The following is a 25302-nucleotide window of genomic DNA, read 5'->3' as shown; positions in this document are numbered from 1 at the left end:
ATCATTGATACGTCCGAAGAACGTAACCTCTGCTTTTGCGAATTCAGTTTTATTTAGGTTTATTATCAGTTTTGCTTCTCGTAGTCATTCAAAGAGCTCTGCCAACTGTACCATGTGATCTTTCCAGGACTTACCAAAGATCACTACATCGTCCAAAAAGACTGCACAGTTTGTTAACCCAGCCACAACTCTGTTCATGAGTCTTTGGAATGTGGTGGGTACATTCTTCATTCCAATGGGCATCACTTTAAACTGATAAAGCCCATTTGGGGTTATAAATGCAAGAATTTCTTTTGTCGTCTCTGTTAAGGTACCTGATAGTAACACGTAGTATGTCCAACTTGGTGATGTAACAGGTTTGCCAGACTTTCTCGATACAGTCCTCCAATCTAGGAATTGGATAAGAGTCCAATTTTGTCACAGTGTTGACCTTCCGATAATCCACGCAGAATTATTGAGACCCGTCTGGTTTGGGACCTAGACGATCGGTGAACTCCACTTGCTCTGGCTTGGTTCGATGATGTTCTCGTCGAGCATGGCCTCCACCTCCATCTGAACCTTTCTAACTTTGAAAGGATTAAACTGATAGGGGTGTTGTTTTATCTGAGCACTATCCCCTACATCTACGTCATGTAGAAGAGCATTAGTCCTCCCTATCTGATTCTTACAGACTGCACTAACAATCTTTCAACAGCGTTCTATGTTCCTGAGACAGATAACCTATCTCACTCCTCCAGCTCTTCTTCATTTTTAAATCTATTCTGAGGCATAGCAAAATCCACATCATCTGGATTTGATTCCTCACTCTGTGGGGCAGTAACTAACACCTGTTTCTCCAGTTCTTTCTCTCTAGTATAACACAGTTTCAACATGTTCACATGACAGACCCGATACCAGTTTTTTCTATCTGGCATCTTTGCTAAATAGTTCACTTAACTCAACTTTTTGTCAACTTGATAGGGACCACTAAACCTGACTTTGAAGGGCTCTCCTATCACTGGTAATAGTACTAACATATTATCCACTCTGGAAACGTCCGAGTCTCAGAGCTTTTACCTGCTTCATTCTACACTGTGCCCTGTTTAGGTGCTGTTTAGCGAACTCACCTACTCGATTTAGTCTCTCTCTCACCTCTGATACGAAATCAGACTTTGGTCCTGTCAATGTTTCTTTAATTAATTTCAAAGGGCCTCTCATTTCATGCCCGAATATTAACTCGAAGGGAGTGACTGAGTGGATTCGTTTGGGACATTTCTAATGGCAAACACTTCGGGTGTGTTCTCAACATGGTCTTCAAGATCTGATGCCATCTTTCTAAAGCTCCCTGGGATTCAGGATGATACACACTGGATTTAAAGTACTGTATACCTGAGCTATCCATAACCTCCTTAAACAGCCTAGCAGTAAAATTTGACCCTTGGTCCGACTGAATCTCTCTGGATAGCCCATACTGTGTGAAGAAAGCTACTAACTCCTCTACTACCCTTTTTTTCCTTGATACTCCGTGATGGAATTACCTCGGGAAATCTGGGAGACACAACCATTATGGTTAACAAGTACTGGTTCCCATTTTTAGTTCTTAGGAGGGGACCTACACCATCAATTATAACCCTGGTGAAAGATTCTTCAAATGCAGGAATGAGCAACAAAGGTGCTGGTTTTATTATCATCTGTGGCTTACCTACTATTTGGCATGTATTACACATCTAGCAAAAGGTAACCACATCCTTGTGCATTCCAGGCCAATAATAATGTTTTGTACCTTCCCCTGAGTCTTTTGTACTCCAAGGTGACTTTGGGGTATGTAAGGATACTAGTGATAAAGCGTCATGTCGTCTTGTGGTTAGTTGATGTTCATGTATCCTGGTGGCTAGTTTTCTGTTTGTCCAATGTACATACAGATAAGGAAGTACGCCACTTCAACTGGGGCAACACATCCATCCTAGGACAAGCCAAACAGAGACATGCACGAGAATTCCTAGATGCATGGTATTCCAGCCAGAACTCTGTCAACAAACACATTGACTTGGACCCCATTTACCACTCCCTGAGAAAAAGAACGGGAAATGACATCACCATAGGAAATGACATCACAATAGGAAATGACATCACCAACCCAAAGAAACCCAAACATATCAATAGAAAGCAGGAATCATTAGCAGTGCTTCATCCGGAGGCTCACTGAAGATGTTACCTCGTATGGTGACGAAACTCAGCGATCAAACCTACACCCAGAACCTTAACCTGAGCTACAGATCTTCTCAAAAACTTACTAACTGCTGCTCTCTTTCATGTAGGCAGGGATTGCTGCTCTCTGTATTGTAGACGGGGACTGCTACTATCTAAAATATACACAGTGACTGCTGTTCTCTATTATATACCTAGTTATTGCAGTTCTCTGTAATCTTCCCAGTGACTGTTATTCTGTACAAAATTCCCAGGGACTACTGTTTTCTTCAATATATACAGAGGCTGTAGTTCTGGTACGCTCAAGTGGAGACAACCTCCCTGCTTCTATCCTATCTGTTCCCTTCATAATTTTATATGTTTCTATAAGATCTCCCTATACCTTTCTAAATTTCACTGAGTATAGACCCAGTCTATTCAATCTCTCCTCATAAGCCAATTCTCTCAATGTTGGTCTCAACCAAGTTAACCGCCTCTGCACCCCCTCCAGTGCCAGTACATTCTTCCTCAAGTAAGGAGACCAAATCTGTACATAGTACTCCAGGTGTGGCCTCACCCACACCTTGTACAGCTGCAGCATAGCCTCCCTATTTTTAAACATCTCTCTAGCAAAGAAGGGCAATATTCAATTTACCTTCTTAATGGCCTGCTGCACCTGCAAACCAATGTTTTATGATTCATCTACAAGGACACCCAGGTCCCTCTGCAATTGTTCCCTTGCAAGCTTCAATTTTTATAATAATCCATTTTAATTTTCTTCCTACCAAAATGAATGACCTCACATAGCGTCACACAGTCATACAGCACAGAAACAGACCTTCGGGTCCAACCTGTCCATTCCAAATATAATCCCAAATAAATGTTGTCCCACTTGCCTATAGCTGTCCCATATCCCTCCAAACCTTTCCTATTTGTGTATTTATCTGCAGCAATGGGTACATACTGCAGCTGTACAAAACTCTGCTGCAGCCGCACTTGGAGTTCTGGTCACCACATTATAGGAAGGATGTGGAAGCTTTGGAAAGGGTTCAGAAGAGATTTGCTAGGATGTTGCCTGGTATGCAGGGAAGATCTGATGAGTAAAGGCTAACGGACTTAAGGCTGTTTTCATTAGAGAGAAGAAGGTTGCGAGGTGACTTAGTTGAGACATATAAGATAATCAGAGCATTAGATAGGGTGGACAGTGAGAGCCCTTTTCCTTGGATGGTAATGGCTAGCATGAGTGGACACAGCTTTAAATTGAGGGGTGATAGATATAGGACAGGTGTCAGAGGTAGTTTCTTTACTCAGAGAGTAGTAAAGGCATGGAACATCCTGCCTGCAACAGTAGTAGACTCTCCAACCTTAAGAGCATTTAAATGGTCATTAGATAAACATATGGATGAAAATGGAATAGTGTAGGATTGATAGGCTTCAGATTGGTTCCATGTGTCGGCGCAATATCGAGGGCTGAAGGGCCTGTACTACGCCGTAATGTTCTATGTTCTATGTACTGGACAAGGTACTTACAGAAAAATGTTAATGCAATGGAAGCAGTTCACAGAGTTAGAATAGATTGGAATGTGCAGACTGCCTTATGAGGAAAGGACAGACAGGCTAGGATTATATTCTGTGGAGTTTAGAAGCATCAGAGATGACTGAACTACAATGTAAGGGATCCTGAGGGGATTAGATTAGATTACTTACAGTGTGGAAACAGGCCCTTCGGCCCAACAAGTCCACACCGACCCGCCGAAGCGCAACTCACCCATTCCCCTACATTTACCCCTTTACCTAACACTACGGGCAATTTAGCATGGCCAATTCACCTGACCCTGCACATCTTTGGACTGTGGGAGGAAACCGGAGCACCCGGAGGAAACCCACGCAGACACGGGGAGAATGTGCAAACTCCACACAGTCAGTCGCCTGAGGCGGGAATTGAACCCGGGTCTCTGGCGCTGTGAGGCAGCAGTGCTAACCACTGAGCCACCGTGCTGCCTAAACCAGCACTTTGACTCCAGCACCTTAGACCACGCTCACAAACCATCCATTCGAAACAGAGAGGAGGCAACATTTTCACCCTCGGAAGGATTGTGAATCATTGAAGTTCCCTTCCCCTACAGGCAGTAAATGTAGAATCATTCAATATTTTGTAAGCTCATAGATTATGGACAAACAATGGTGATGGAAGATTTTTGGGGGAGATGCAGGAAGGTAGAGTTGAGGTTAAAATCAGACCAGCTGGGAATGGCAGAACAGGTTTGATGGGCCAAGTGACCGAGTCCTTTTCACGTGCATGTACAAAGGCCTTTCAAAGTCCCATGTACTGTACACCACAATAACACCCCCCTGATCAAAACTCTCATTACCTAGGCAGAGAACGGCAGCATGTTACTTGAACACTGTTTTACTGAAGAGAAACCCATGATTTACAGGGCAGAAGCCCAGGCTGGATAAGGAACCCTAAGCTGGCAATACTTTACCAAAAAATAAATGACAGAGAAAGATAGAGAGAGAGAGAGAGAGAGAGAGAGAGAAAGACACACACACCCTCCCTCACACACACACACACACACACGTGCGCACACACACACACTCCACATCCACACACCTTCACTCTCTCTCACATACACACACATTTACCATTTGTTTTATTTCTCAATTAGATCCCCAACAACTATCTAATGCCTGTCAATAGACAGGACAATGAAGGAGGGTGTCATGAAAGGGGAGGCATGGGCTCAAACCTCATTCGCAATTTTCTTTGAAAAAAGCAAAATGTGCAAACCTCCAGCAGTTCTGCAAAACATCGAGAGGTAGGGGGGCATGAGAAGGATGGGTGGGCATCAGGCAGTGGTGAGAAATATAAACTTACCAATATGTACTCTGTCTGCCAGCCTCTTGCCCCACTCACTTATCTATGTGTGAGCACAGCAGGTGGTCTGGAGATGAAATGCCCTCAGAAGAGAGCAGTGAGGGGCTTGCGTGTTGTTCCTCCCTCAGCTGAGAGCTTATTGGCATCACCCTGAACCCTTCTATGGAAAGTGCACCTGTAGTGAGAACTCTCTGTTGGCTTGCTGAGTTCCAAGGGCTGGACAATGATGTGTAGGTGTGCACACCCCTCCAGCAAACCCTGAGGACATTGAGCCTGTCTCTCCATGACAGCCACCAATCTGTTCACGGAGGCAGACAGACAGTTGGATGTTTGGGGCAGATTGGTCCCCATAGTGAAGCTGTACTCTTTAACCTCTGGGCACTGCCTCTGCTCCTGTCTCTGATTGTGCATGTGCACGAAATCCTTGATTAGCAAAATCACAGCATCCTCTCCTACCTGAGACTGAGTGGTCCCTGGTCTCTAGACGTCCTCCGAGTGGCAGCAGATTGGGATGTTCCTTCCTCGGCCAGCTGCAGAGCATATGGCAGTGAGATGCTCAGCAGCTTGTGCCTGTGACTCTAACTTAGCTAACGTTCCCACTGAGTTCAGTTGTCAGTATCTGCGTTGGTGTTTTGGAAGGAGGCTGTATTACCAGTGTCTTGGAGGCCTTCCCCTTAGAGGGGCAGGACGACATTTCTTGCTTAACAACTGAAACAACTGGATATTCCACTGGTGCCTGTGTGAGAGAGAATGGGTTCACGGTCAAGGGTTAGGAGGGATACGCAGTGACGGACACTGATAGTGGGGCTACTGTGAGGCTAAATGTGTATCCAAGTAACAAAATTGATAGAGCACGAAAAGGGTCTTGCAAAGCATCTCGCATACAATTCTATTACAAACCCACAGCTGCAGTTATTTATAAAGACACAGCTGGAAAAGAACAATTTTGTACTTGATTACTTTGGAGTCTGAGATCTGTCACATATAGTAGAAAAGGACTATTTACCTTAGTTAAGATTTCCAAACAATCATGCTTACAGTTTTGAATTGGTTATAGATGTCAAATGTATTTACATTTAACCAAAAAAGCATGAAAGCATTTTCACTAAAAATCCTATGAGCGTGACAGCCTCAGATAGAAAGGGAAGGCCTGTCCCATTCTGTTAGCTGCAAGGACCAAACCACAGTTGCAGAAGTTAGCAGTGTTGGAAGTTGATTGAATACAAAATGCAAGGTTCAAGGAGAAAGATAAGGTAGTTAATTGATTAGCATCGCTGCCTCATAGTGCCAGGGATCCAGTTTGGAATCCAGCCTTGGACAACTATATGTATGGAGTTTGCACATTCTCCCTTTGTCAGCATGGATTTCCTCCAGGTGCTCCGGTTTCGTTCCACCGTCCAAAGATGTGCATTCTTAGGTGAATTGGCCACGCTAAGTTGACCAGAGATGTACAGTTTAGGGTGGATTAACTGTGGGAAATGCAGGGTTACAGGGATAGGTTGGGGCGCAGTCTGGATGTGATGTTCTTCTGAGGGTCGCTGTGGATGCTTTGGGCTGAATGGCCTGCTTCCACACTGTAGGGATTCTCTAGTCTAGTTGTGAGATCATGGGAATTCCTGGGACTGTCCATAAGGCTGCCCATCATCAATTATATAGTTACATGATTAATTTGAATGGGTGTAAATGTAATTAGTTAATAATATAATTGGTCTGTAGTTGTTAAAGGTGCATTAAAATATATGTCTTGCCTTTGCTCAGGAAATAAATTTCTGACCCCTGAAGTTTCTTCCCACCAGTGTAATTTCAGTAAATGCTTTGACATTGGAAGTGAACCATTGGTGTTGAGTAACTTATTTGGTCATTCAGCCACAACAGCAGTGTGAGGGGTTGGGGTGGTAGATTGAGAGACGGAAGGTATTTCATGCAACAGTAAGAGTAGTAGAGCATTAGACTTGGTGGGTGATGGGACAGAGGCAAAGATGTGAGGTGTCAGAGTGAAAGTGGTGGCACTTATCGTGGTGAAGCAGAAAAGGTCACCGACCTCCTTACAGCACCATCGGGCATTCCTCCGCTTGGTTGCGAGTGCACTGGTACAGGTGGTAATCTTGGAGCAGATTTGCAGGGTCTGATGGCGTGGCATCCCGTGCTGATCCTGAGGGAACAGAATGTCATTTCCCTGCATCCACCAGGACCTGCAGGTACCTGACGGCAAAATGGGTCCCAGTTTCTGCTTGTCTGCCATGTCTAGGAAAAATATCCGGAACCATGCTAGCCAGCTTCTGAATTCCAGTGCACACCTGGGCCTGCAATGGTGTTTTAAGATTGGCCTGGGTGCCAGGAATACCAGTCCATTCCAGGATATCCGGTGTGTAGCAAGTTGTCCTGGCTATGGTGAGGTGATAGAATCAGGCTGGTATTGGATTTCAGGAGCATCAAAGGCACATGGAAGGTTGTTCAGTGAGTTTGGGATAATATGGTGAGAAATCTTGCCAGGGCTACCATCCATAAAACTTAATAAAATTGGCTGGTCGAAATATTGGAAGATTCAGCCCAAAGTGGACATTTCACCACTTATTTGATTATTAAGCACAGACAAAGTGTGACTTGTTGTCCAGAGCAGTGGTAGTTGGACTTGTTAAGAAATGACCAAAGAACAGAGTTGACTTAGTCCATGCTATGAAATGGCTGGAGTGAAAGTTGCAGCTTCACAGATAATTACCAGGTGAGGTTAAAGTGATGGCACAGTTACAGTAACCTGAGTCAGTATTTTTTCATTGTGTGTGGTGGCCAGAGCAATGGCTAAATAGAGTCCACCATCAGAGGTCACAGTAATCCTGTAAGCATATGATCGGGTAGCTGAAACTCAATTTAAGGAAGGGGATGATTAAGAAACAGGTGTTTGACACTCAGGAAACAGATTCCGAGTTATCACAGAACACTCACATTGACACTGAGGCTGAAGGAAAGGGGATACATTTCCAAGTCAGGATGGTGAGTGGCTTGGAGGGAACTTGCATGTGGGGTATTTCCATGTATCTGCTGCCCTTGTCCTTCTAGATGGAAGTGATTGAGAGATTGGAAGGTGCTATCTGAAGAGGTGCTTTCAGAAAGCCAGACTCTAAACATGCCACCGGAACTTTCCACTGAGTAAGGGCCAGCCAGAGGTGAGGACACCTGCCGCCCCCCCCCCCCCCCCCCCCCCCTCACCCCCCAACACCCACCCCTCCCAAAAGTATGGCCTGGAGTTTACCGACTTCCTTGCATTGTATCTCATGGGCATATGTAATGATTTGTAAACTAGGTAAGAAGACAAGATAACTTCCTCCAGATCACACCCCATCCCTTCCCCCGCTCCCCCCACTCTCAGCAAAGGGGGAGATGATGCCATTGACTAAGTTTCTGGACATACTTTAACTTTAAACTGGAAAATTCCAGTTGCTTCCATTTCCCAATTGCTGGTCTGTACTGTGATTAACAATTAACAAGAAGCATCAACATTGGATGTTTGACCGTCCGTTGTTGTACCTAACCCGGGATTGGGAAATCCTGAGCTACACACCTCCTGTGCTTCATGTTATTGCTCATTTCTGTCATTTTGGATCAGACCAGAGCTGACCAGAGAAAATGAGGTGCGGTGTTGTGTTGCTGGTTGCTGTACTCTCCCTGGGAACTGGAGCTGCTGTCCCACTGAACAAAACTAACTATGATCAGATTCAAGAAAACTTTGATTTAAATCAGGTAATTGACGTTTGATTTCGCACAACAACTTTGGCTTGCTGGGTTTTGGAGACTGTAGTCCTGCTTTTAAATTCAACTACGGGATGTGGGCTGGTCCAGCATTTATTGCCAGTCCCAAGTTGACCTTGAACCTCTGCAGTTCATGTGGTGTAGGTAAACCCACAATTCTGTTAGGGAGGGAATTCTAGGATTTTGACTCAGTGACCCTGAAGGAGCAGCAATATATTTCCAAGTTTGGACAGTGGGTGGCTTGGAGGGGAACTTGTATGAATAGAATCCCTGCAGTGTGAAAACAGGCCCTTTGGCCCAACATGTCCACAATGACCCTCCAAAGAGCAACCCACCCAGACCCATTCCCTTAACCCATCATCCTATATTTACTCCTGACTAATGCATCTAACCTACACATCCCTGAACACGATGGGCAATTTAGCATGGCCAATTCACCTCACCTGCACACCTTTGGCTTGTGGGAGGAAACCCACGCAGACACGGGGAGAATGTGCAAACTCCACACAGATAGTCACCCGAGGCAGGAATCGAACCCAGGGACCCTGGTGCTGTGAGTCAGCAGTGCTAACCAGTGAGTCACCGTGCCTCCAAAGATGGTAATGTACCTTCTTCAATATATTCAGTGGCTTGGCCTCCAGAGTTTTCTGTGATACAGAGTTCCAAGGATTCATCACCTTCTAATTCTGACATGCCCTGTGTCCTGAGCCTGTGACTCCTTGTTCGAGATCATCCAAAGGGATTTGCATCCAATTTCTCCAGCCCTGTTAGAATTGAATATGTTTTGATCAAATCCCCTCTCATTCTTCCAAATGCCAGTTAAATTGCCCTAATCCCCTCCTCAGAGAACTAAGATCTAGTCCAGGAACCACTCTGACAAACTTTCACTGCACTCCCTCCATGGCAAGCATATCTTTTGGGACAGGGGAAAGTGAGGACTGCAGATGCTGGAGATCAGAGCTGAAAAATGTGTTGCTGGAAAAGTGCAGCAGGTCAGGCAGCATCCAAGGAGCAGGAGAATCGATGTTTCTTGTTGATTCTCCTGCTCCTTGGATGCTGCCTGACCTGCTGCACATATCTTTTGGGAGACAAAACTCTGCACACAGTATTCCAGGAACAATAGCAAAAATGGTTGGGAAAATTCAGCAGGAATGGCATCATCTGTGGGGAAAAAGCAGAGATAATGTTTTGGGTCCAGTGATCCTTCTTTAGATGCTTCTCCAAGGGTCACTGGACCCAAAATGTTAACTCTGTTTTCTCTTCACAGATGCTGCCAATCTGCTGAGTTTTCCCAGCAATTTCTCTTTTTGTTTCTGATTTCCAGCATCTGCAGACCTTTGGTTTCTTTTTCTCACAGTATTCCAGCAGTGGACTCAGCAAGGACCTATACAACTGCAGTTAAGGTTTCCCGACTCCTGTATCCAAACCTTCTTCCAATGAATACCATTTGCCTTCCTGACAGTGTATTACAGCTGTATGCTTGTTTTTAATGACCAGTGTACATGGACCCCCAGGACCCTTTGTACATCAACATTTTCCGATCTATCACTATTTAAATAACACACTGTCGTTCAGTTTGTGCTGCCAAACTGTATAAATTCACTTGTATCCACCTTAAATTGCATCTGCCATGTATTCAACTTGTTTAAACCACTTTGATGCCTCTTTCCTTCCTTCTCCACAGCTCACAATTCCGTCTGATTTTGTGTCATTAGCGAATATTTCATTTCCTCATCCAAGTTGTTTATATAAGCTGGGATTGAGGCAAACATTGTGAGGGAGGAGGTTGGTTCAGTGAGTGGGCAAAAGAAATCGGCAGATGGAGCAGAATGTGGAATAATTTTTGCTAAGAAAACTAGAATATCACTTAATGGAGAGAGACTGTAGAATACTGCAGTACAGAGGGATCTGGATGTCCTTGTACATGAAACATAAAAGGTCAGCCTGTGGGCACATGTTAAATTAGAAAGACTCAAAGTTGGCTCTTTGTGGGCAACACAAAGATTGTGGGAGCTGTGGATAGTGAGGAAGATTGACAAAGGATACAGTAGGATATAGATAGACTGGAGACCTGGGAGGAGAAATGGCACATAGAATTTAATCCAGACAAATGCAAGCTGATGCATTTTGGAAGGTCTAATAGAGTCATAGGGTCATAGAGATGTACAGCATGGAAACAGACTCTTTGGTCCAACCCGTCCACGCCGACCAGATATCCCAACCCAATCTAGTCCCACCTGCCAGCACCCGGCCCATATCCCTCCAAACCCTTCCTATTCATATACCCATCCAAATGCCTTTTAAATGTTACAATTGTACCAGCCTCCACCACATCCTCTGGCAGCTCATTCCACAGGAGAGAAGTGTACAGTAAATGGCAGAACCCTTATTAACATTAACATAGAGAGGGGTCTAGGTGTACAGGTCCACAGTTCCCTGAAAGTGGCAATACAATTCAATAAAGTGGTCAATAAGGTATGTGGCATGCTTGCCTTCATCAGTCAGGAAATAAAGTATGGAAGTTGACAAGTTATGTATAGAACTTTAGTTCGACCACATTTGGAATATTGTGTATAGTTCTGGTTGCTGCACTACCAGAAGGATGTGGAGGCTTTAGAGGCGATACAGAAACAATTTACCAGGATGTTGCCTGGTTTGGAGGGTACTAGCTATGAGGAGAGATTGGACAAACTTGGTTTGTTTTTACTTGAACATTGGAGGCTGAGGGAAGCTTATAAAATTATGAGAAGCATGGATAGAATACACAGTTGGAATCATTTTCCCAGGATGGAAATATAAATTACGAGAGGATATAAGTTTAAGGTAAAAGGGGGTAATTTTAAAAGAGATGTGGGAGGCAAGTATTTTGCCCAGAGGGTGGGAAATGCCTGGAATGTGCTACTAGAAGAGGTGGTAGAAGCAATAGCAACGTTTAAGATCCATTTTGACAGATACATGAATAGGCAGGGAATAGACAGATACAGATCGTGTGGAAGCAAATTGCTTCTAGTTTAGAAGGACATCACATGTTGGTGCAACTGTGGTGAGCCTAAGGGTCTGTTCCTCTGCTGTACAGTTTTTTAGTGTAAGGAAGATGGAGTATAAAAATAGGAAAGCTTTACTACGATTGTCCAAGTCATTGGTGAAACTGCACTTGGAATATTGTCAACAGTTTTGGTCATTACTTAAAGAGAGGCATGTTTGCATTAAAACAGTCCAACAAAGGCTCACTAGGCTGATTTTTGGGATGAAGGCATGTCTTATGAGGAAAGTTATGCAGGTTGGACCTGTACACATTGGAGTTTGCAAGAATGAGCGATGGTCTTACCAAGACATTTATTATTCTGAGGGGGCTTGGCAGGATAGATACTGAAAGAATGTTTTCCCATCTGAGGGAATCTTCAACTTGGGACTAGTTTAAAAACAAGACAAAGAAGAGGATGAATTTAGTGTCATAGAGTCACAGAAATATACAGCACAGAAAGAGACCCTTGCGTCCAATTCATCCATGCCAACCAGATATCCTAACTAAATCTCGTCCCTTTTGCCAGCATTTGACCCATACTCCTCTTAACCCTTCCTAATCATAAACCCATTCATATTGCTTTTAAGTGTTGTAATTATACCAGCCTCCATCACTTCTTCTGGCAGCTCATCCCATACATGCGCCACCCTCTGCATGAAAAGGTTGCCCCTTGGGTCCCTTTTAAATCTTTCCCCTCTCACCTTAAACCTACACCCTCTCATTCTGAACTTCCAGGGAAACCCAGTGAAAGACCTTGTCTAATTACCCTATGTATGTCCCTCGTGATTTTATAAACCTCTATAAGGTCACCCCGCAGCCTCTGACCCTCCAGGAGAAATAGTCCCAATCTATTCAGCCTCTCCATATAGCTCAATTGTCTTCTGTCAGAAGATGGTTACACTTTGGACTTCTCTACCCTGAGAGAGCTGTCGAGGCCAGGTCATTGAAAATCCTCGGGGCTGAATTAGAGAGATTTGGATCAATGAGGGTTGCAGGGATTAAACAGGAAACGAGAATTGAGACTACAACCAAATAGGCAGCAATCTCATTGAACCGTGAAGCAAACTCAATGGGCTGAATGGCTAAAGATCAATATCCATTACTGGATGAACAAAAATAACCTCCATTTAAACATTGGGTAGACTGGGGCCATTATTTTTGGTTTGTGCTCCAAACTCCATTCCCATACTCCTGACTCCATCTCTCTCCCATGAAAGTCTCTGCAGTTGAACGAGACTGTTGTCAACGTACATTTTGCACCTTTTCAGAGACAAACTTCCAATCATATCTTTGCAATAACACTCAATCGGCTACATTTCAACTCTTCCAGCACCACTAATCCAGAATCTCACTGACTTCAGCCTTGCCTGAGTCCCCTCTTGATGAAAGCCTCATTCATGCTGTGGTTATTCTTATCCCAGACACTTCCAACTCATTTCTGGTCAGCCCACTCATTCTCCAGAAACTCCAATTCCTCCAGAACATGGTTCCTGTGTCCTTGCTCCCACTAGACAATAGACAATAGGTGCAGGAGTGGGGCATTCTGCCCTTCGAGCCTGCACCACCATTCAATATGATCATGTCTGATCATCCTTAATCAGTATCCTGTTCCTGCCTTATCTCCATAACCCTTGATTCCACTATCCTTGAGAGCTCTATCCAACTCTTTCTTAAATGAATCCAGAGACTGGGCCTCCACTGCCCTCTGGGGAAGAGCATTCCACACACCCACCACTCTCTGGGTGAAGAAGTTTCTCCTCATCTCTGTCCTAAATGGTCTACCCCATAAGCTGTGTCCTCTGGTTCAGCACTCACCCATCAGCGGAAAGATGTTTCCTGCCGCTAGAGTGTCCAAACCTTTAATAATCTTATATGTCTCAATCAGATGCCCTTTCAGTCTTCTAAACTCAAGGTTATACAAGCCCAGTCGCTCCAGTCTTTCAGTGTAAGGTAGTCCCACCATTCCAGGAATTGACCTCGTGAACCTATGCTGCACTCCCTCAATAGCCAGAATGTCTTTCCTCAAATTTGGAGACCAGAACTGCACACAGTACTCCAGGGCCCTGTACAGCTGCAGAAGAACCTCTTTGCTTCTATACTTAATCCCTCTTGTTATGAAGGCCAGCATGCTATTAGCCTTCTTCACTACCTGCTGTTACCTGCATGCTTACCTTCATTGGCTGGTGTACAATAACACCCAGATCTCTCTGTACTGCCCCTTTACCTAAATTGATTCCATTTAGGTAGTAATCTGCCTTCCTGTTCTTGCCACCAAAGTGAATAACCATACATTTATCCACATTAAACTGCATCTGCCATGCATCTGACCACTCACCTAACTTGTCCAGGTCACCCTGTAATCTCCTAACATCCCCTCATCACATTTCACCCTGCCACCCAGCTTAGTATCATCAGCAAATTTGCTAATGTTATTGCTAATACCATCTTCTATATCATTAACATATATTGTAAAAAGCTGCAGTCCTAGTACAGATCCCTGCGGTACCCCACTGGTCACTGCCTGCCATTCCGAAATGGAGCCGTTTATCACTACTCTTTGCTTCCTATCAGCCAACCAACTTTCAATCCAATCTAGTACTTTGCCCCCAATACCATGCACCCTAATTTTGCTCACTAACCTCCTATGTGGAACTTTATCAAAAGCTTTCTGAAAGTCCAGGTACACTACATCTACTGGATCTCCCTTGTCCATCTTCAGAGTTACATCCTCAAAGAATTCCAGAAGATTAGTCAAGCATGATTTCCCCGTCATAAATCCATGCTGACTCTGACCTATCCTGTTACTACTATCCAGATGTGTCATAATTTCATCCTTTATAATTGACTCCATCATCTTTCCCACCACTGAGGTCAGACTAACTGGTCTATAATTTCCTGCTTTCTCTCTCCCACCTTTCTTAAAAAGTGGTATAACATTAGCCACCCTCCAATCCGCAGGAACTGATCCCGAATCTATCGAACTTGGACAATAATCACCAACGCATCCACGATTTCTCGAGCCACCTCCTTCAGTACCCTGGGATGTAGACCCATAGAATCAGGTTGAAATTAAATCACTAAAATCATAGAAAACCTACAGTGTGGAAGTAGGTCACTCAGCCCATCAAGTCCACACTAACTCTCCGAAGAACATCCTTCCCAGATCTATCCCTGCAACCCTGCATATCCCATGGCTAATCCACTTAACCTGCACATCTTTGGACCATGGGATGAAACCAGAGCATCCAAAGGAAATCCATGCAGATGCAGAAAGAACACACACATTCCACACAGTCACCCGAGATTGGAATCAAGCCTAGGTCCCTGGCATTTTGACACAGAAGTATTGACCATTGATCCACTGTGCTGCCCAGGATCCTTTCATCCATCAACACTATCTTCACTGATCTACATTTCTGACAGCAACATCTCTACTTTAAAATTCTCATCCTGGTTTTTGAAATCCCTTCATGACTTCAGGCCACCCGCTGTCAGGAAATACCTGCAGCTTCCCAAATCTTCAAGAGATCTATGTCCTTTCAACTTGAGCTTCTTTAGCTTCCTCACTTTAGTTTGTCCCACACATTGGTGGGTATACCTTCATATGCCTGGGCCTTTGGCTCTGGTACCCACTCCTCAAACTGCACAGCGTCTCTATCCCACTTCCTTCAAACGTCCATTTAGACCACTATTTGCTATTTTGCTTAATATTTCCTTTTGTGGCTGAGTCATACTTTGGTTTATCACACTCCTGCGTAACATCTGGGGTTTTGTGATGTTAAAGGTGCTATATAAATGCAAATGAATGATTTGGCATTTATCAGATTGTAATGCAAGGCTCCATATTTGACAGTTATGAACTGTAGTTTTAATGAAAATATTTTTCTTGCAGTTTCTTGGGACATGGTTCACACTTGCAAATGGCTGTGATTGCCCTGAGTTCATTAAGAAAATTGAGAAAATAGTAGCAATTAGCAAGGTAACATTGTCAACCAACGAGGAAATGGATAAGCTCATCGGGAACTATGTGTATGATCGGTAAGGAGACTTATTTATACCCTGACCATGATATTCAGTGATTAAAGTTCACGGGAGTTGTGTGAAGGGTTTCATTCTTCAGGGGCAAGGCCAGCATTTGTGGACCATCCCTAATTGTCCTGGAACTCAGGAACTTGCTATGGAGGGCAGTTAAAAGTCAACCAGATTCATGTGCACCTGGAGTCACATGGAAACCAGAACAGGGGTGGACAGCAGTTTCCTTCCCTGAGGGACATTAGTGAGCCACATGGAATTTGACCAACAATCAGCAGCGGGTTTCATTGCCACCAAGACTAGCTTTATAGATATTTTCTAAACAAACTGTTCAGTCATGTTAGCATACACCTCTGCATCAGGTAGGACTTGAATCCAGGTCTCCTAGCTCAGACATAAGGACATCACCATGAGCCTCCTCAAACACGCTTCATGTTCAATTTTTAGTTATTTGCATGTCATTTCTATCAGCTATGTTGCAAGGGTTGAACACACTGCAAGTATTGGACAGGGCTCCTGGATTATAGATCCAGTGACATTAGCACTTGCACCTTCTCACCCCCTCATTCATATACAAACACAGTAAAGATAACCATAAAATGAGTGGAAATGCTCTAGTTAACAAAGATACTGTTTTAACTGTCTAACCTGACATCAGAACAGGCAATGCAGTTTGTGGAAGTGCCAGGGCAGTGTGGAGAATTGATTGTGCAATGTTTGGAACTGACAGTTCTGTGTTGGAGTGAAAAGTGCAAATACAGTGTGTGGAAAAGAACGTGAAGTGTGTGGTACTTCAGGTGCAGTGTGATATTGACAGAGCTGTTTGTGGAATGAATTGTGCAGTGTGCTGTTTGTGGAAAAGAGGGTGCTTTGTGTGGAGCTGACAGTGCAGTGTGAAGAGAATGGAGCTCAGGGCAGTGTGCGGAACTGACGGAGTGATGTGGAGTGCACATTGTGTGGAACTGGCAATGCAGAATGTGGAGTTAACAGTGCAATGTGAAGAGTGTGGAATTCAGTGCAGTGAATGAAACTGACAATGCAGAGTGTGGAACTGACAGTGAAGTAAACAGCATGTGAAATTGGAAAGAACTGACAGTGCAGAATGTATAATTGAAGCACAGTGCCTGGAACTAACAGTACAGAGTGTGGAATTGACAGTGTAGAGTGTAGTGTTAGAAATGGTCAGTGCAGTCTATGGAATGGATAGCTCAGTGTGTACAGTGTATGAAATGGTCAGTGCGGTGTGCGGTATATGGAATGGACAGTGCACTGTGCAATGTATGGAATCATCAGGGCAGTGTGCAGTGTATGAAATGAAGACATGGACAGCATGTTGTATGGAATGAACAGTGAAGTGTGCACTTTATGGAACAGAATAGAATATCCTTTATTATCATGTCGAAGTACAGAGAAGCGTTTTTACAATGGCTGCCTTTAATGGCGCCATCTTCGGGACAAGGACCTAGATACAAATCGTGGATACAAAAGAGGAATAAAACATATTTACAAGGATGTTGCCAGGACTCAACGATCTGCATTATAGGGAGAGGTTGGACAAACTAGCACTTTTTTCTATAAAGAACATTGGAGACTGTGGGGGTGTTTTTATAGAAATGTTGTAAGATCATGAGAGGAATAGATAGAGTGAATGCACTCAGTCCTTTTCCAAGGGGTGGGGAATCGATGACTAGAGGGCATCGGTTTAGGGGTAGAGGGGAAAGAATAAAAGAGAACCTGAACAGAAATTATTTACACAGAGGGTGGTACGCATATGGAATGAGGTGCCAGAGGAAGTGGTTGAGGCGGGTACATTAACAGTATTTAAAAGGTATTTGGACAAATGCATGGATAGGAGAGGTTCAGAAGGCTATGGGCCAAGTGCAGGGAAATGGGGCTAGGGTGGATTCTGGTTGGCATGGACCAGTTTGGGCCAAAGGGCTTGTCTCTGTGCTGTAGGATTCAATGACTCTATGACTATGAAAAGTAGTAGCATCACTTACAATGTCTAAAAAATAAGTTGGAAATAAGATAATTATAATATAGTTAAAGGATTGACATTACAGTTCGGTAAAGAATTTCAAATAGCAGCAGCTCAGCACATGGTCTGTCTGCCCGTGCCAGGCCCTCATCCAACAACTGCCTCACTTAGTTTCAAGCCTCCAGTCCATAGAACATAGAACATCCCAGCGCAGTACAGGCCCTTCAGCCCTCGATGTTGCACCATCCTGTGGAACCAATCTGAAGCATATCCAACCTACACTATTCCATTTTCATCTATATGCCTATCTAATGAGTATTTAAATGCCCTTAAAGTTGGCAAGTCTATTACTGTTGCAGGCAGTGCGTTCCACGCCCCTAGTATTCTCTGAGTAAAGAAACTACTTCTGACATCTGTCCTATATCTATCACCCCTCAATTTAAAGCTATGTCCCCTTATGCTAGCAATCACCATCTGAGGAAAAAGGCTCTTACTGTCCACCCTATCTAACCCTCTGATTATTTTATATATCCTCTCAACCTCCTCTCCAATGAAAACAGTCTCAAGTCCTTCAGCCTTTCCTCATAAGACCTTCCCTCCATACCAGGCAAAGTCCTGGTAAATCTCCTCTGAACCCTTTCCAAAGCTTCCACATCCTTCCTATAATGCGGTGAAGAGAACTGCACGCAATATTCAAAATATGGCTGCACCAGAGTTTTGTACAGCTGCAACATGCCCCCATGGCTCCAAAACTCAGTCCCTTGACCAATAAAAGCTAATACATCATATGCATTCTTAACAAGCCTATCAACCTGGGTGGCTACTTTCAGGGATCTATGTATATGGACATTGAGATCTCTCTGCCATCTACACCACCAAGAATCTTATCATAAGCCCAGTACACTTTATTCCTGTTGCTCTTTCAAAGTGAATCACCTCACACTTTTCCATATTAAACTCCATTTGCCACCTCTCAGCCTAGTTCTGCAGCTTATCTATGTCCCTCTGTAACCTGCAACAGCCTTCATCACTATCTACAACTCCATCGATCTTAGAGTCATCCGCAAATTTACAAACCCATCCTTCTATGTCCTCATCTAGGTCATTTATAAAAATGACAAACATCACTGGCCCCAAAACAGATCCTTGAGGTACACCACTAGTAACTGAACTCCAGGATGAATATTTCCCATCAAACACCACCCTCTGTTTTCTTTCAGCTAGCCAATTTCTGATCCATACCGCTAAATCACCCTCAATCCCATGCCTCCGTGTTTAGTGTAATAGCCTACCATGGGGAAACTTATCAAACGTCTTACTGAAATCCATATAGACCACATCAACCTCTCATCCACCTGTTTGGTCACCTTCTCAAAGAACTCAATAAGGTTTGTGAGGCACGACCTACCCTTCACAAAGTTGTATCCCTAATCAACTTATTCCTTTCTAGATGATTTTAAATCCTATCTCTTATAACCTTTTCCAACACTTTAGCCACAACTAAAGTAATGCTCACTGGTCTATAATTTCCAGGGTTGTCTCTACTCCCCTTCTTGAACAAGGGGACAGCATTTGCTATCCTCCAGTCTTCTGGCACTATTCCTGAAGACAATGATGACATAAAGATCAAAGCCAAAGGCTCTACAATTTCCTCCCTGGCTTCCCAGAGAATCCTCGGATAAATCTCAACCTGCCCAGGGGACTTATCTATTTTCATACTTTCCAGAATTTCGAACACCTCCTCCCTGTGAACCTCAATCCCATCCAGTCTAGTAGCTTGTATCTCAATATTCTCCTCAACAACATTGTCGACAACAGTGTGAATACTGACGAAAAATATTCATTTAGCACTTCTATCTCCTAGGACCCCACGCACAACTTTCCACGACTGTCTTTGATTGGCCCTAATCTTTCTCTAGTCATTCTTTTATTCCTGATTTGCCTATAGAAAACTTTATGATTTTCCTTGATCCGGTCTACCAACAAGTTTTCATGTCCCCTCCTGGGTCTCCGTAGCTCTCTCTTTCAGTCTCTTGTGACTAACTTTAATTGAGCCTTCATGTCTCATCCTTACATAAGCCTTCTTCTTCATTTTGACAAGAGATTCAACTTCTTTAGTAAACCATGGCTCCCTCACCCAACCACTTCCTCCCTGCCTGACAGGTACATACTTATCAAGGACCCGCAGTAGCTGTTCCTTGAATAAGCTCCACATTTCAATTGTGCCCATCCCTGCAGTTTCCTTCCCCATCCTATGCATCCTAAATTTTGCCTAATCGCATCATAATTGCCTCTCCCCCAACTAAACTCTTGCTCTGTGGTATATACCTATCATTTTCCATCACCTAATTGTGGTTAATGCCACCAAAGTGCTCACCTACCTCCAAATCTAACACCTGGCTGGGTTCATTACCCAGTAACAAATCTAGGGTGGCCTTGCCCCTTGTTGGTCTGTCTACACCTTCCTGCACACATTGGACAAAACTGACTCATCTACAGTACTTGAACAAGAGTATTTCCAGTCAATATTTGGATAAAGTCCCTCATAGCACTACCCTGTTATTCTAACTCCTATCCAGGATCATCTTTCCAATCCTTTTCTCTACATCTCTGGAACTCTTCAGAGGCCTATAGTAAACTCTCAACAGTGTGACCTCTCCTTTGCTGTTTCTAATCTCAGCCCATACTACCTCTGTAGATGAGTCCTCAAAATCCTTTCTGCCACCGTAGTATTGTCCTTAGCTAACAATGCTACACCTCCTTCTCTTTTACCATCTACTCAGTTCTTACTGAAACATCTAAATCCCAGAACCTGCAACAACCATTCCTGTCCCTGCTCTATCCATGTTTCTGAAATAGCCACAACATCAAAATCCCAAGTACAACCCATGTTGCAAATTCACCCACCTTATTCTGGATGTTCCTAGCATTAAGTAGACACACTTCAAACACCTTCCTGCTTGCCGGTACCCTCTTGCAACCTTGAAACCTTATTTCTGACCTCACTACTCTCGACCTCCTGGACACTGGAACTATAATTTAGGTTCACATCTTCCTGCTGAATTAGTTTAAACCCTCCCGAAGAGCATTAGCAAATGTCCCCCCCCCCAAGGATATTGGCACCCCTCTGGTTCAGGTGAAGACCATCCTGTTTGTAGAGGTCCCTCCTACCCCAGAGAGAGCCCCAATTATCCAGGCATCCGAAACCCTCCCTCTCGCACCATCCCTGTACAACTCCTCTCTCTCACTGTTCCTAGCCTCACCAGCACGTGGCACCGGTAACAAACCAGAGATAACAACTCTGTTTATTCTAAGTCTAAGTTTCCACCCTAGCTCCCTGAATTTCTGCCTTAGGTCCATACCTTTCTTCCTACCAATGATGTTGGTGCCGATGTGGACCACAACTTGGGACTGCACCCCTTCCCCCTCAAGGATCCTGAAAACACAATCAGAGACATCACAAGCCCTGGTACCTGGGAGGCAACACACCAACCATGAGTCTCTCTCGTTCCCACAGAACCTCCTGTCTGTCCCCTTAACTATGGAGTCCCCAATGACTAATGCTCTCCTCCTCTCCCCACTTCCTTTACCCCTGGCAATTGATTCCCACCCCCAACATTTTCCAAAACAGTATACTTGTTATTGAGGAGAACAGCCACTACCTGCCTGTTCCCTTTCTGTCCCCTGACTGTAACCCATCTGCCTTTTTATTATCCCTGAGGTGGGACTACCTCCCTGTAACTCCTCTCTGTTATCCCCTCCGCCTCCCGAATGATCCAAAGTTCATCCAGCTCCAGCTCCAGCTCCCTAACACGGTTTTTGAGGAGCTGGAGTTGGGTGCACTTCCCAGAGATGAAGTCAGCAGGGACACTAGAGGTGACCCTTATCTCCCACATTCTGCAGGAGGAACATTCAACTATTCATTCCCACTATTCTAAATTCCAAAATCAAAGTTAGTTACCTTACCAATCTGGCACACAGAACATTTTTCTTTGGTTAGAGGAGGAGGATGGGTGGGAGACATTACCTGAGTCGTGTTTTGGGTAACATAACCACCCAAATATATGACCTCGCTTACTCAGCAGTACCGTGTCTGCTCCTGCACAGTGTGCGCTCCATCTATCCACAAGGTCAGTTTTTAAAGCGGTGATTCACCTTCCCATCAGCCCCCCTGGTCATCATTCCCACTCTTCTTGCTGCTGAACACAAAACGGAGGGCACCAATGCTCCCCTCCGCACCGGCCATCAGCTGCACCAATCTAAGCTGCGCTGCTCCAGGACTAATTACCCCTCACGCTGCACTGGGACTCGGCACTCCCCTTGCACTGACTGCTCTGGGACTATCTTCCACTCGCATTGCACTGGGATGTAGGTTTCCCAACACACTGCTCAGGGACTCTGTTCCCCTCTCCCTGCTCCAGGACTCGGGGATCCTCCTTCTCCCTGCACCTGAACTCGGGATTCCACCCTCTCCCTGCACCGGGGCTTGGGATTCCCCTCTCCCTGCTCCGGGAATCGGGATTCCCCTCTCCCTGCTCCGGGACTCGGGAATCCCCCCTCGCTCTGCTCCGGGACTCGGGATTCCTGCTCGCTCTGCTTCAGGACTCAGAGAGTGTAATGTATGGAATCTCAGTGCAGTGTGTAGTGTATGGAATCTCAGTGCAGTGTGTAATGTATGGAATCTCAGTGCGGTGTACAGTGTATAGAATACACAGTGCAGTGTTTAGTGTATAGAATGTACAGTGCAGTGTGTAGTGTATAGAATGCAGAGTGCAGTGTATGGAATCTCAGTGCAGTGTGTAGTGCATGGAATCTCAGTGCAGTCTACAGTGTATGAAATCTCAGTGAAGTGTTTAAAGTATGGAATCTCAGTACAGTGTACAGTGTATGGAATCTCAGTGTAGTATACACTGCATGGGCTGTGTGTAGTGTATAGAATTTCAGTAAAGTGTGTCATTTATGGAATCTCAGTGCAGTGGTTAGTGTACGGAACGCACAGTGCAGTGTATAGTGTATGGAATTACAGTGTAGTGTGGAGTGTATGGAATGCATTGTGCAGTGTACAGTGTACGGAAAATCAGTGCGGTGTGTAGTGTATGGAATGCACAGTGCAGTGTGTAGTGTATGGAATATCAGTGCAGTGTATGGAATATCAGTGCAGTGTACAGTGTATGGAATCTCAGTGCAGTGTACAGTGTATGGAATGAACTGTGCAGTGTACCGTGTATGGAATGCACAGTGCAGTTTTTAGCGTATAGAATGCACAGTGCAGCGTACAGTATATGGAATCTCAGTGCAGTTATAGTGTATGGAATCTCAGTGCAGTGTATAGTGTATAGATGCACAGTGCAGTGTGTAGTGTATGGAATGCACAGTGCAGTGAACAGTGTATGGAATCTCAGTGCAGTGTGTAGCGTGTATAATGCACAGTGCAGTGTGTAGTGTATGGAATCTCAGTGCAGTGTATAGTGTATAGATGCGCAGTGCAGTGTGTAGTGTATGGAATGCACAGTGCAGTGAACAGTGTATGGAATCTCAGTGCAGTGTGTAGCGTGTATAATGCACAGTGCAGTGTGTAGTGTATGGAATCTCAGTGCAGTGTGTAGCGCGTATAATGCACAGTGCAGTGTGTAGCGTATGGAATGAACAGTGCAGTGTGTAGTGTATAGAATCTCAGTGCAGTGTGTAGCGCGTATAATGCACAGTGCAGTGTGTACTGTATGGAATGAACAGTGCAGTATACAGTGTATGGAATGCACAGTGCAGAGTGAAGTGTATGGAATGTATAGTGCAGTGTGTAGTGTATAGAATGCACAGTGCTGTCTGTAGTATATGGAATGCAAAGTGCAGTCTACAGTGTACGGAATCTCAGTGCAGTATATACTGTATGGATGCACAGTGCAGTGTGTAGTGTATGGAATGCACAGTGCAGTGTGCAGTGTATGGAATCTCAGTGCAGTATATACTGTATGGATGCACAGTGCAGTGTGTAGTGTATGGAATGCACAGTGCAGTGTGTCATGTATGGAATCTCAGTGCAGCGTATAATGTTTGTAATGAACAGTGCAGTGTATAGTCTATGGAATCACAGTGCAGTGTGTTGTGTATGGAATCTCAGTGCAGTGTGTAGTGTTTGGAATATCAGTGCAGTGTGTAGTATGTAGAATGCACAGTGCAGTGTGTAGTGTATGGAATGAACAGTGCAGTGTATAGTCTATGGAATGCACAGTGCAATGTGTAGTGTATTGAATGAACTGAGCAATGGGTAGTGTATGGAATCTCAGCGCAGTTTGTAAAGTATGGATGCACAGTGCAGTGTGTAGTGTATGGATGCACAGTGCAGTGTGTAGTGTATGTAATGAACAGTGCAGTGTGTAGTGTATGGAATGCACAGTGCAATATGTAGTGTATGGAATGTACTGAGCAGTGGGTAGTGTATGGAATCTCAGTGCAGTGTGTAGCACGTATAATGCACAGTGCAGTGTGTACTGTATGGAATGAACAGTGCAGTATACAGTGTATGGAATGCACAGTGCAGAGTGAAGTGTATGGAATGTATAGTGCAGTGTGTAGTGTATAGAATGCACAGTGCTGTCTGTAGTATATGGAATGCAAAGTGCAGTCTACAGTGTACGGAATCTCAGTGCAGTATATACTGTATGGATGCACAGTGCAGTGTGTAGTGTATGGAATGCACAGTGCAGTGTGCAGTGTATGGAATGTACAGTGCAGTGTGTAGTGTATGGAATGTACAGTGCAGTGTGTAGTGTATGGAATGTATAGTGCAGTGTGTAGTGTATAGAATGCACAGTGCTGTCTGTAGTATATGGAATGCAAAGTGCAGTCTACAGTGTATGGAATCTCAGTGCAGTATATACTGTATGGATGCACAGTGCAGTGTGTAGTGTATGGAATGCACAGTGCAGTGTGTCATGTATGGAATCTCAGTGCAGTGTATAGTGTATGGAATGTACAGTGCAGTGTGTAGTGTATAGAATGCACAGTGCTGTCTGTAGTATATGGAATGCAAAGTGCAGTCTACAGTGTACGGAATCTCAATGCAGTATATACTGTATGGATGCACAGTGCAGTGTGTAGTGTATGGAATGCACAGTGCAGTGTGTCATGTATGGAATCTCAGTGCAGTGTATAGTGTATGGAATGTACAGTGCAGTGTGTAGTGTATAGAATGCACAGTGCTGTCTGTAGTATATGGAATGCAAAGTGCAGTCTACAGTGTACGGAATCTCAGTGCAGTATATACTGTATGGATGCACAGTGCAGTGTGTAGTGTATGGAATGCACAGTGCAGTGTGTCATGTATGGAATCTCAGTGCAGCGTATAATGTTTGTAATGAACAGTGCAGTGTATAGTCTATGGAATCACAGTGCAGTGTGTTGTGTATGGAATCTCAGTGCAGTGTGTAGTGTTTGGAATATCAGTGCAGTGTGTAGTATGTAGAATGCACAGTGCAG

At 44.3% G+C, this 25302-nt stretch overlaps 1 protein-coding gene across 1 annotated transcript in view; it reads left to right on the top strand.

The window, feature by feature from the left end:
- Positions 1-8624: 8624 nt before the first annotated feature.
- ambp (alpha-1-microglobulin/bikunin precursor) overlaps positions 8625-25302 on the top strand; it is a 42829-nt gene continuing 26151 nt past the window's right edge. Inside the window, exons 1-2 of the mRNA XM_043719800.2 lie at positions 8625-8782; positions 15709-15854. Of these exons, the coding sequence (XP_043575735.2) occupies positions 8669-8782; positions 15709-15854 (260 nt within the window). The 5' untranslated portion in view covers positions 8625-8668. The remainder of the gene's footprint in view (positions 8783-15708; positions 15855-25302) is intronic.

This window comes from Chiloscyllium plagiosum, unplaced genomic scaffold (assembly GCF_037043375.1).
Source record: "Chiloscyllium plagiosum isolate Xiang-an unplaced genomic scaffold, Cpla_swu_hap1 HiC_scaffold_21, whole genome shotgun sequence".
Lineage (NCBI taxonomy): Eukaryota > Metazoa > Chordata > Chondrichthyes > Orectolobiformes > Hemiscylliidae > Chiloscyllium > Chiloscyllium plagiosum.
The sequence above is the reverse complement of the archived record's forward strand: the minus strand, read 5'-3'. Positions and strand labels throughout refer to the sequence as shown.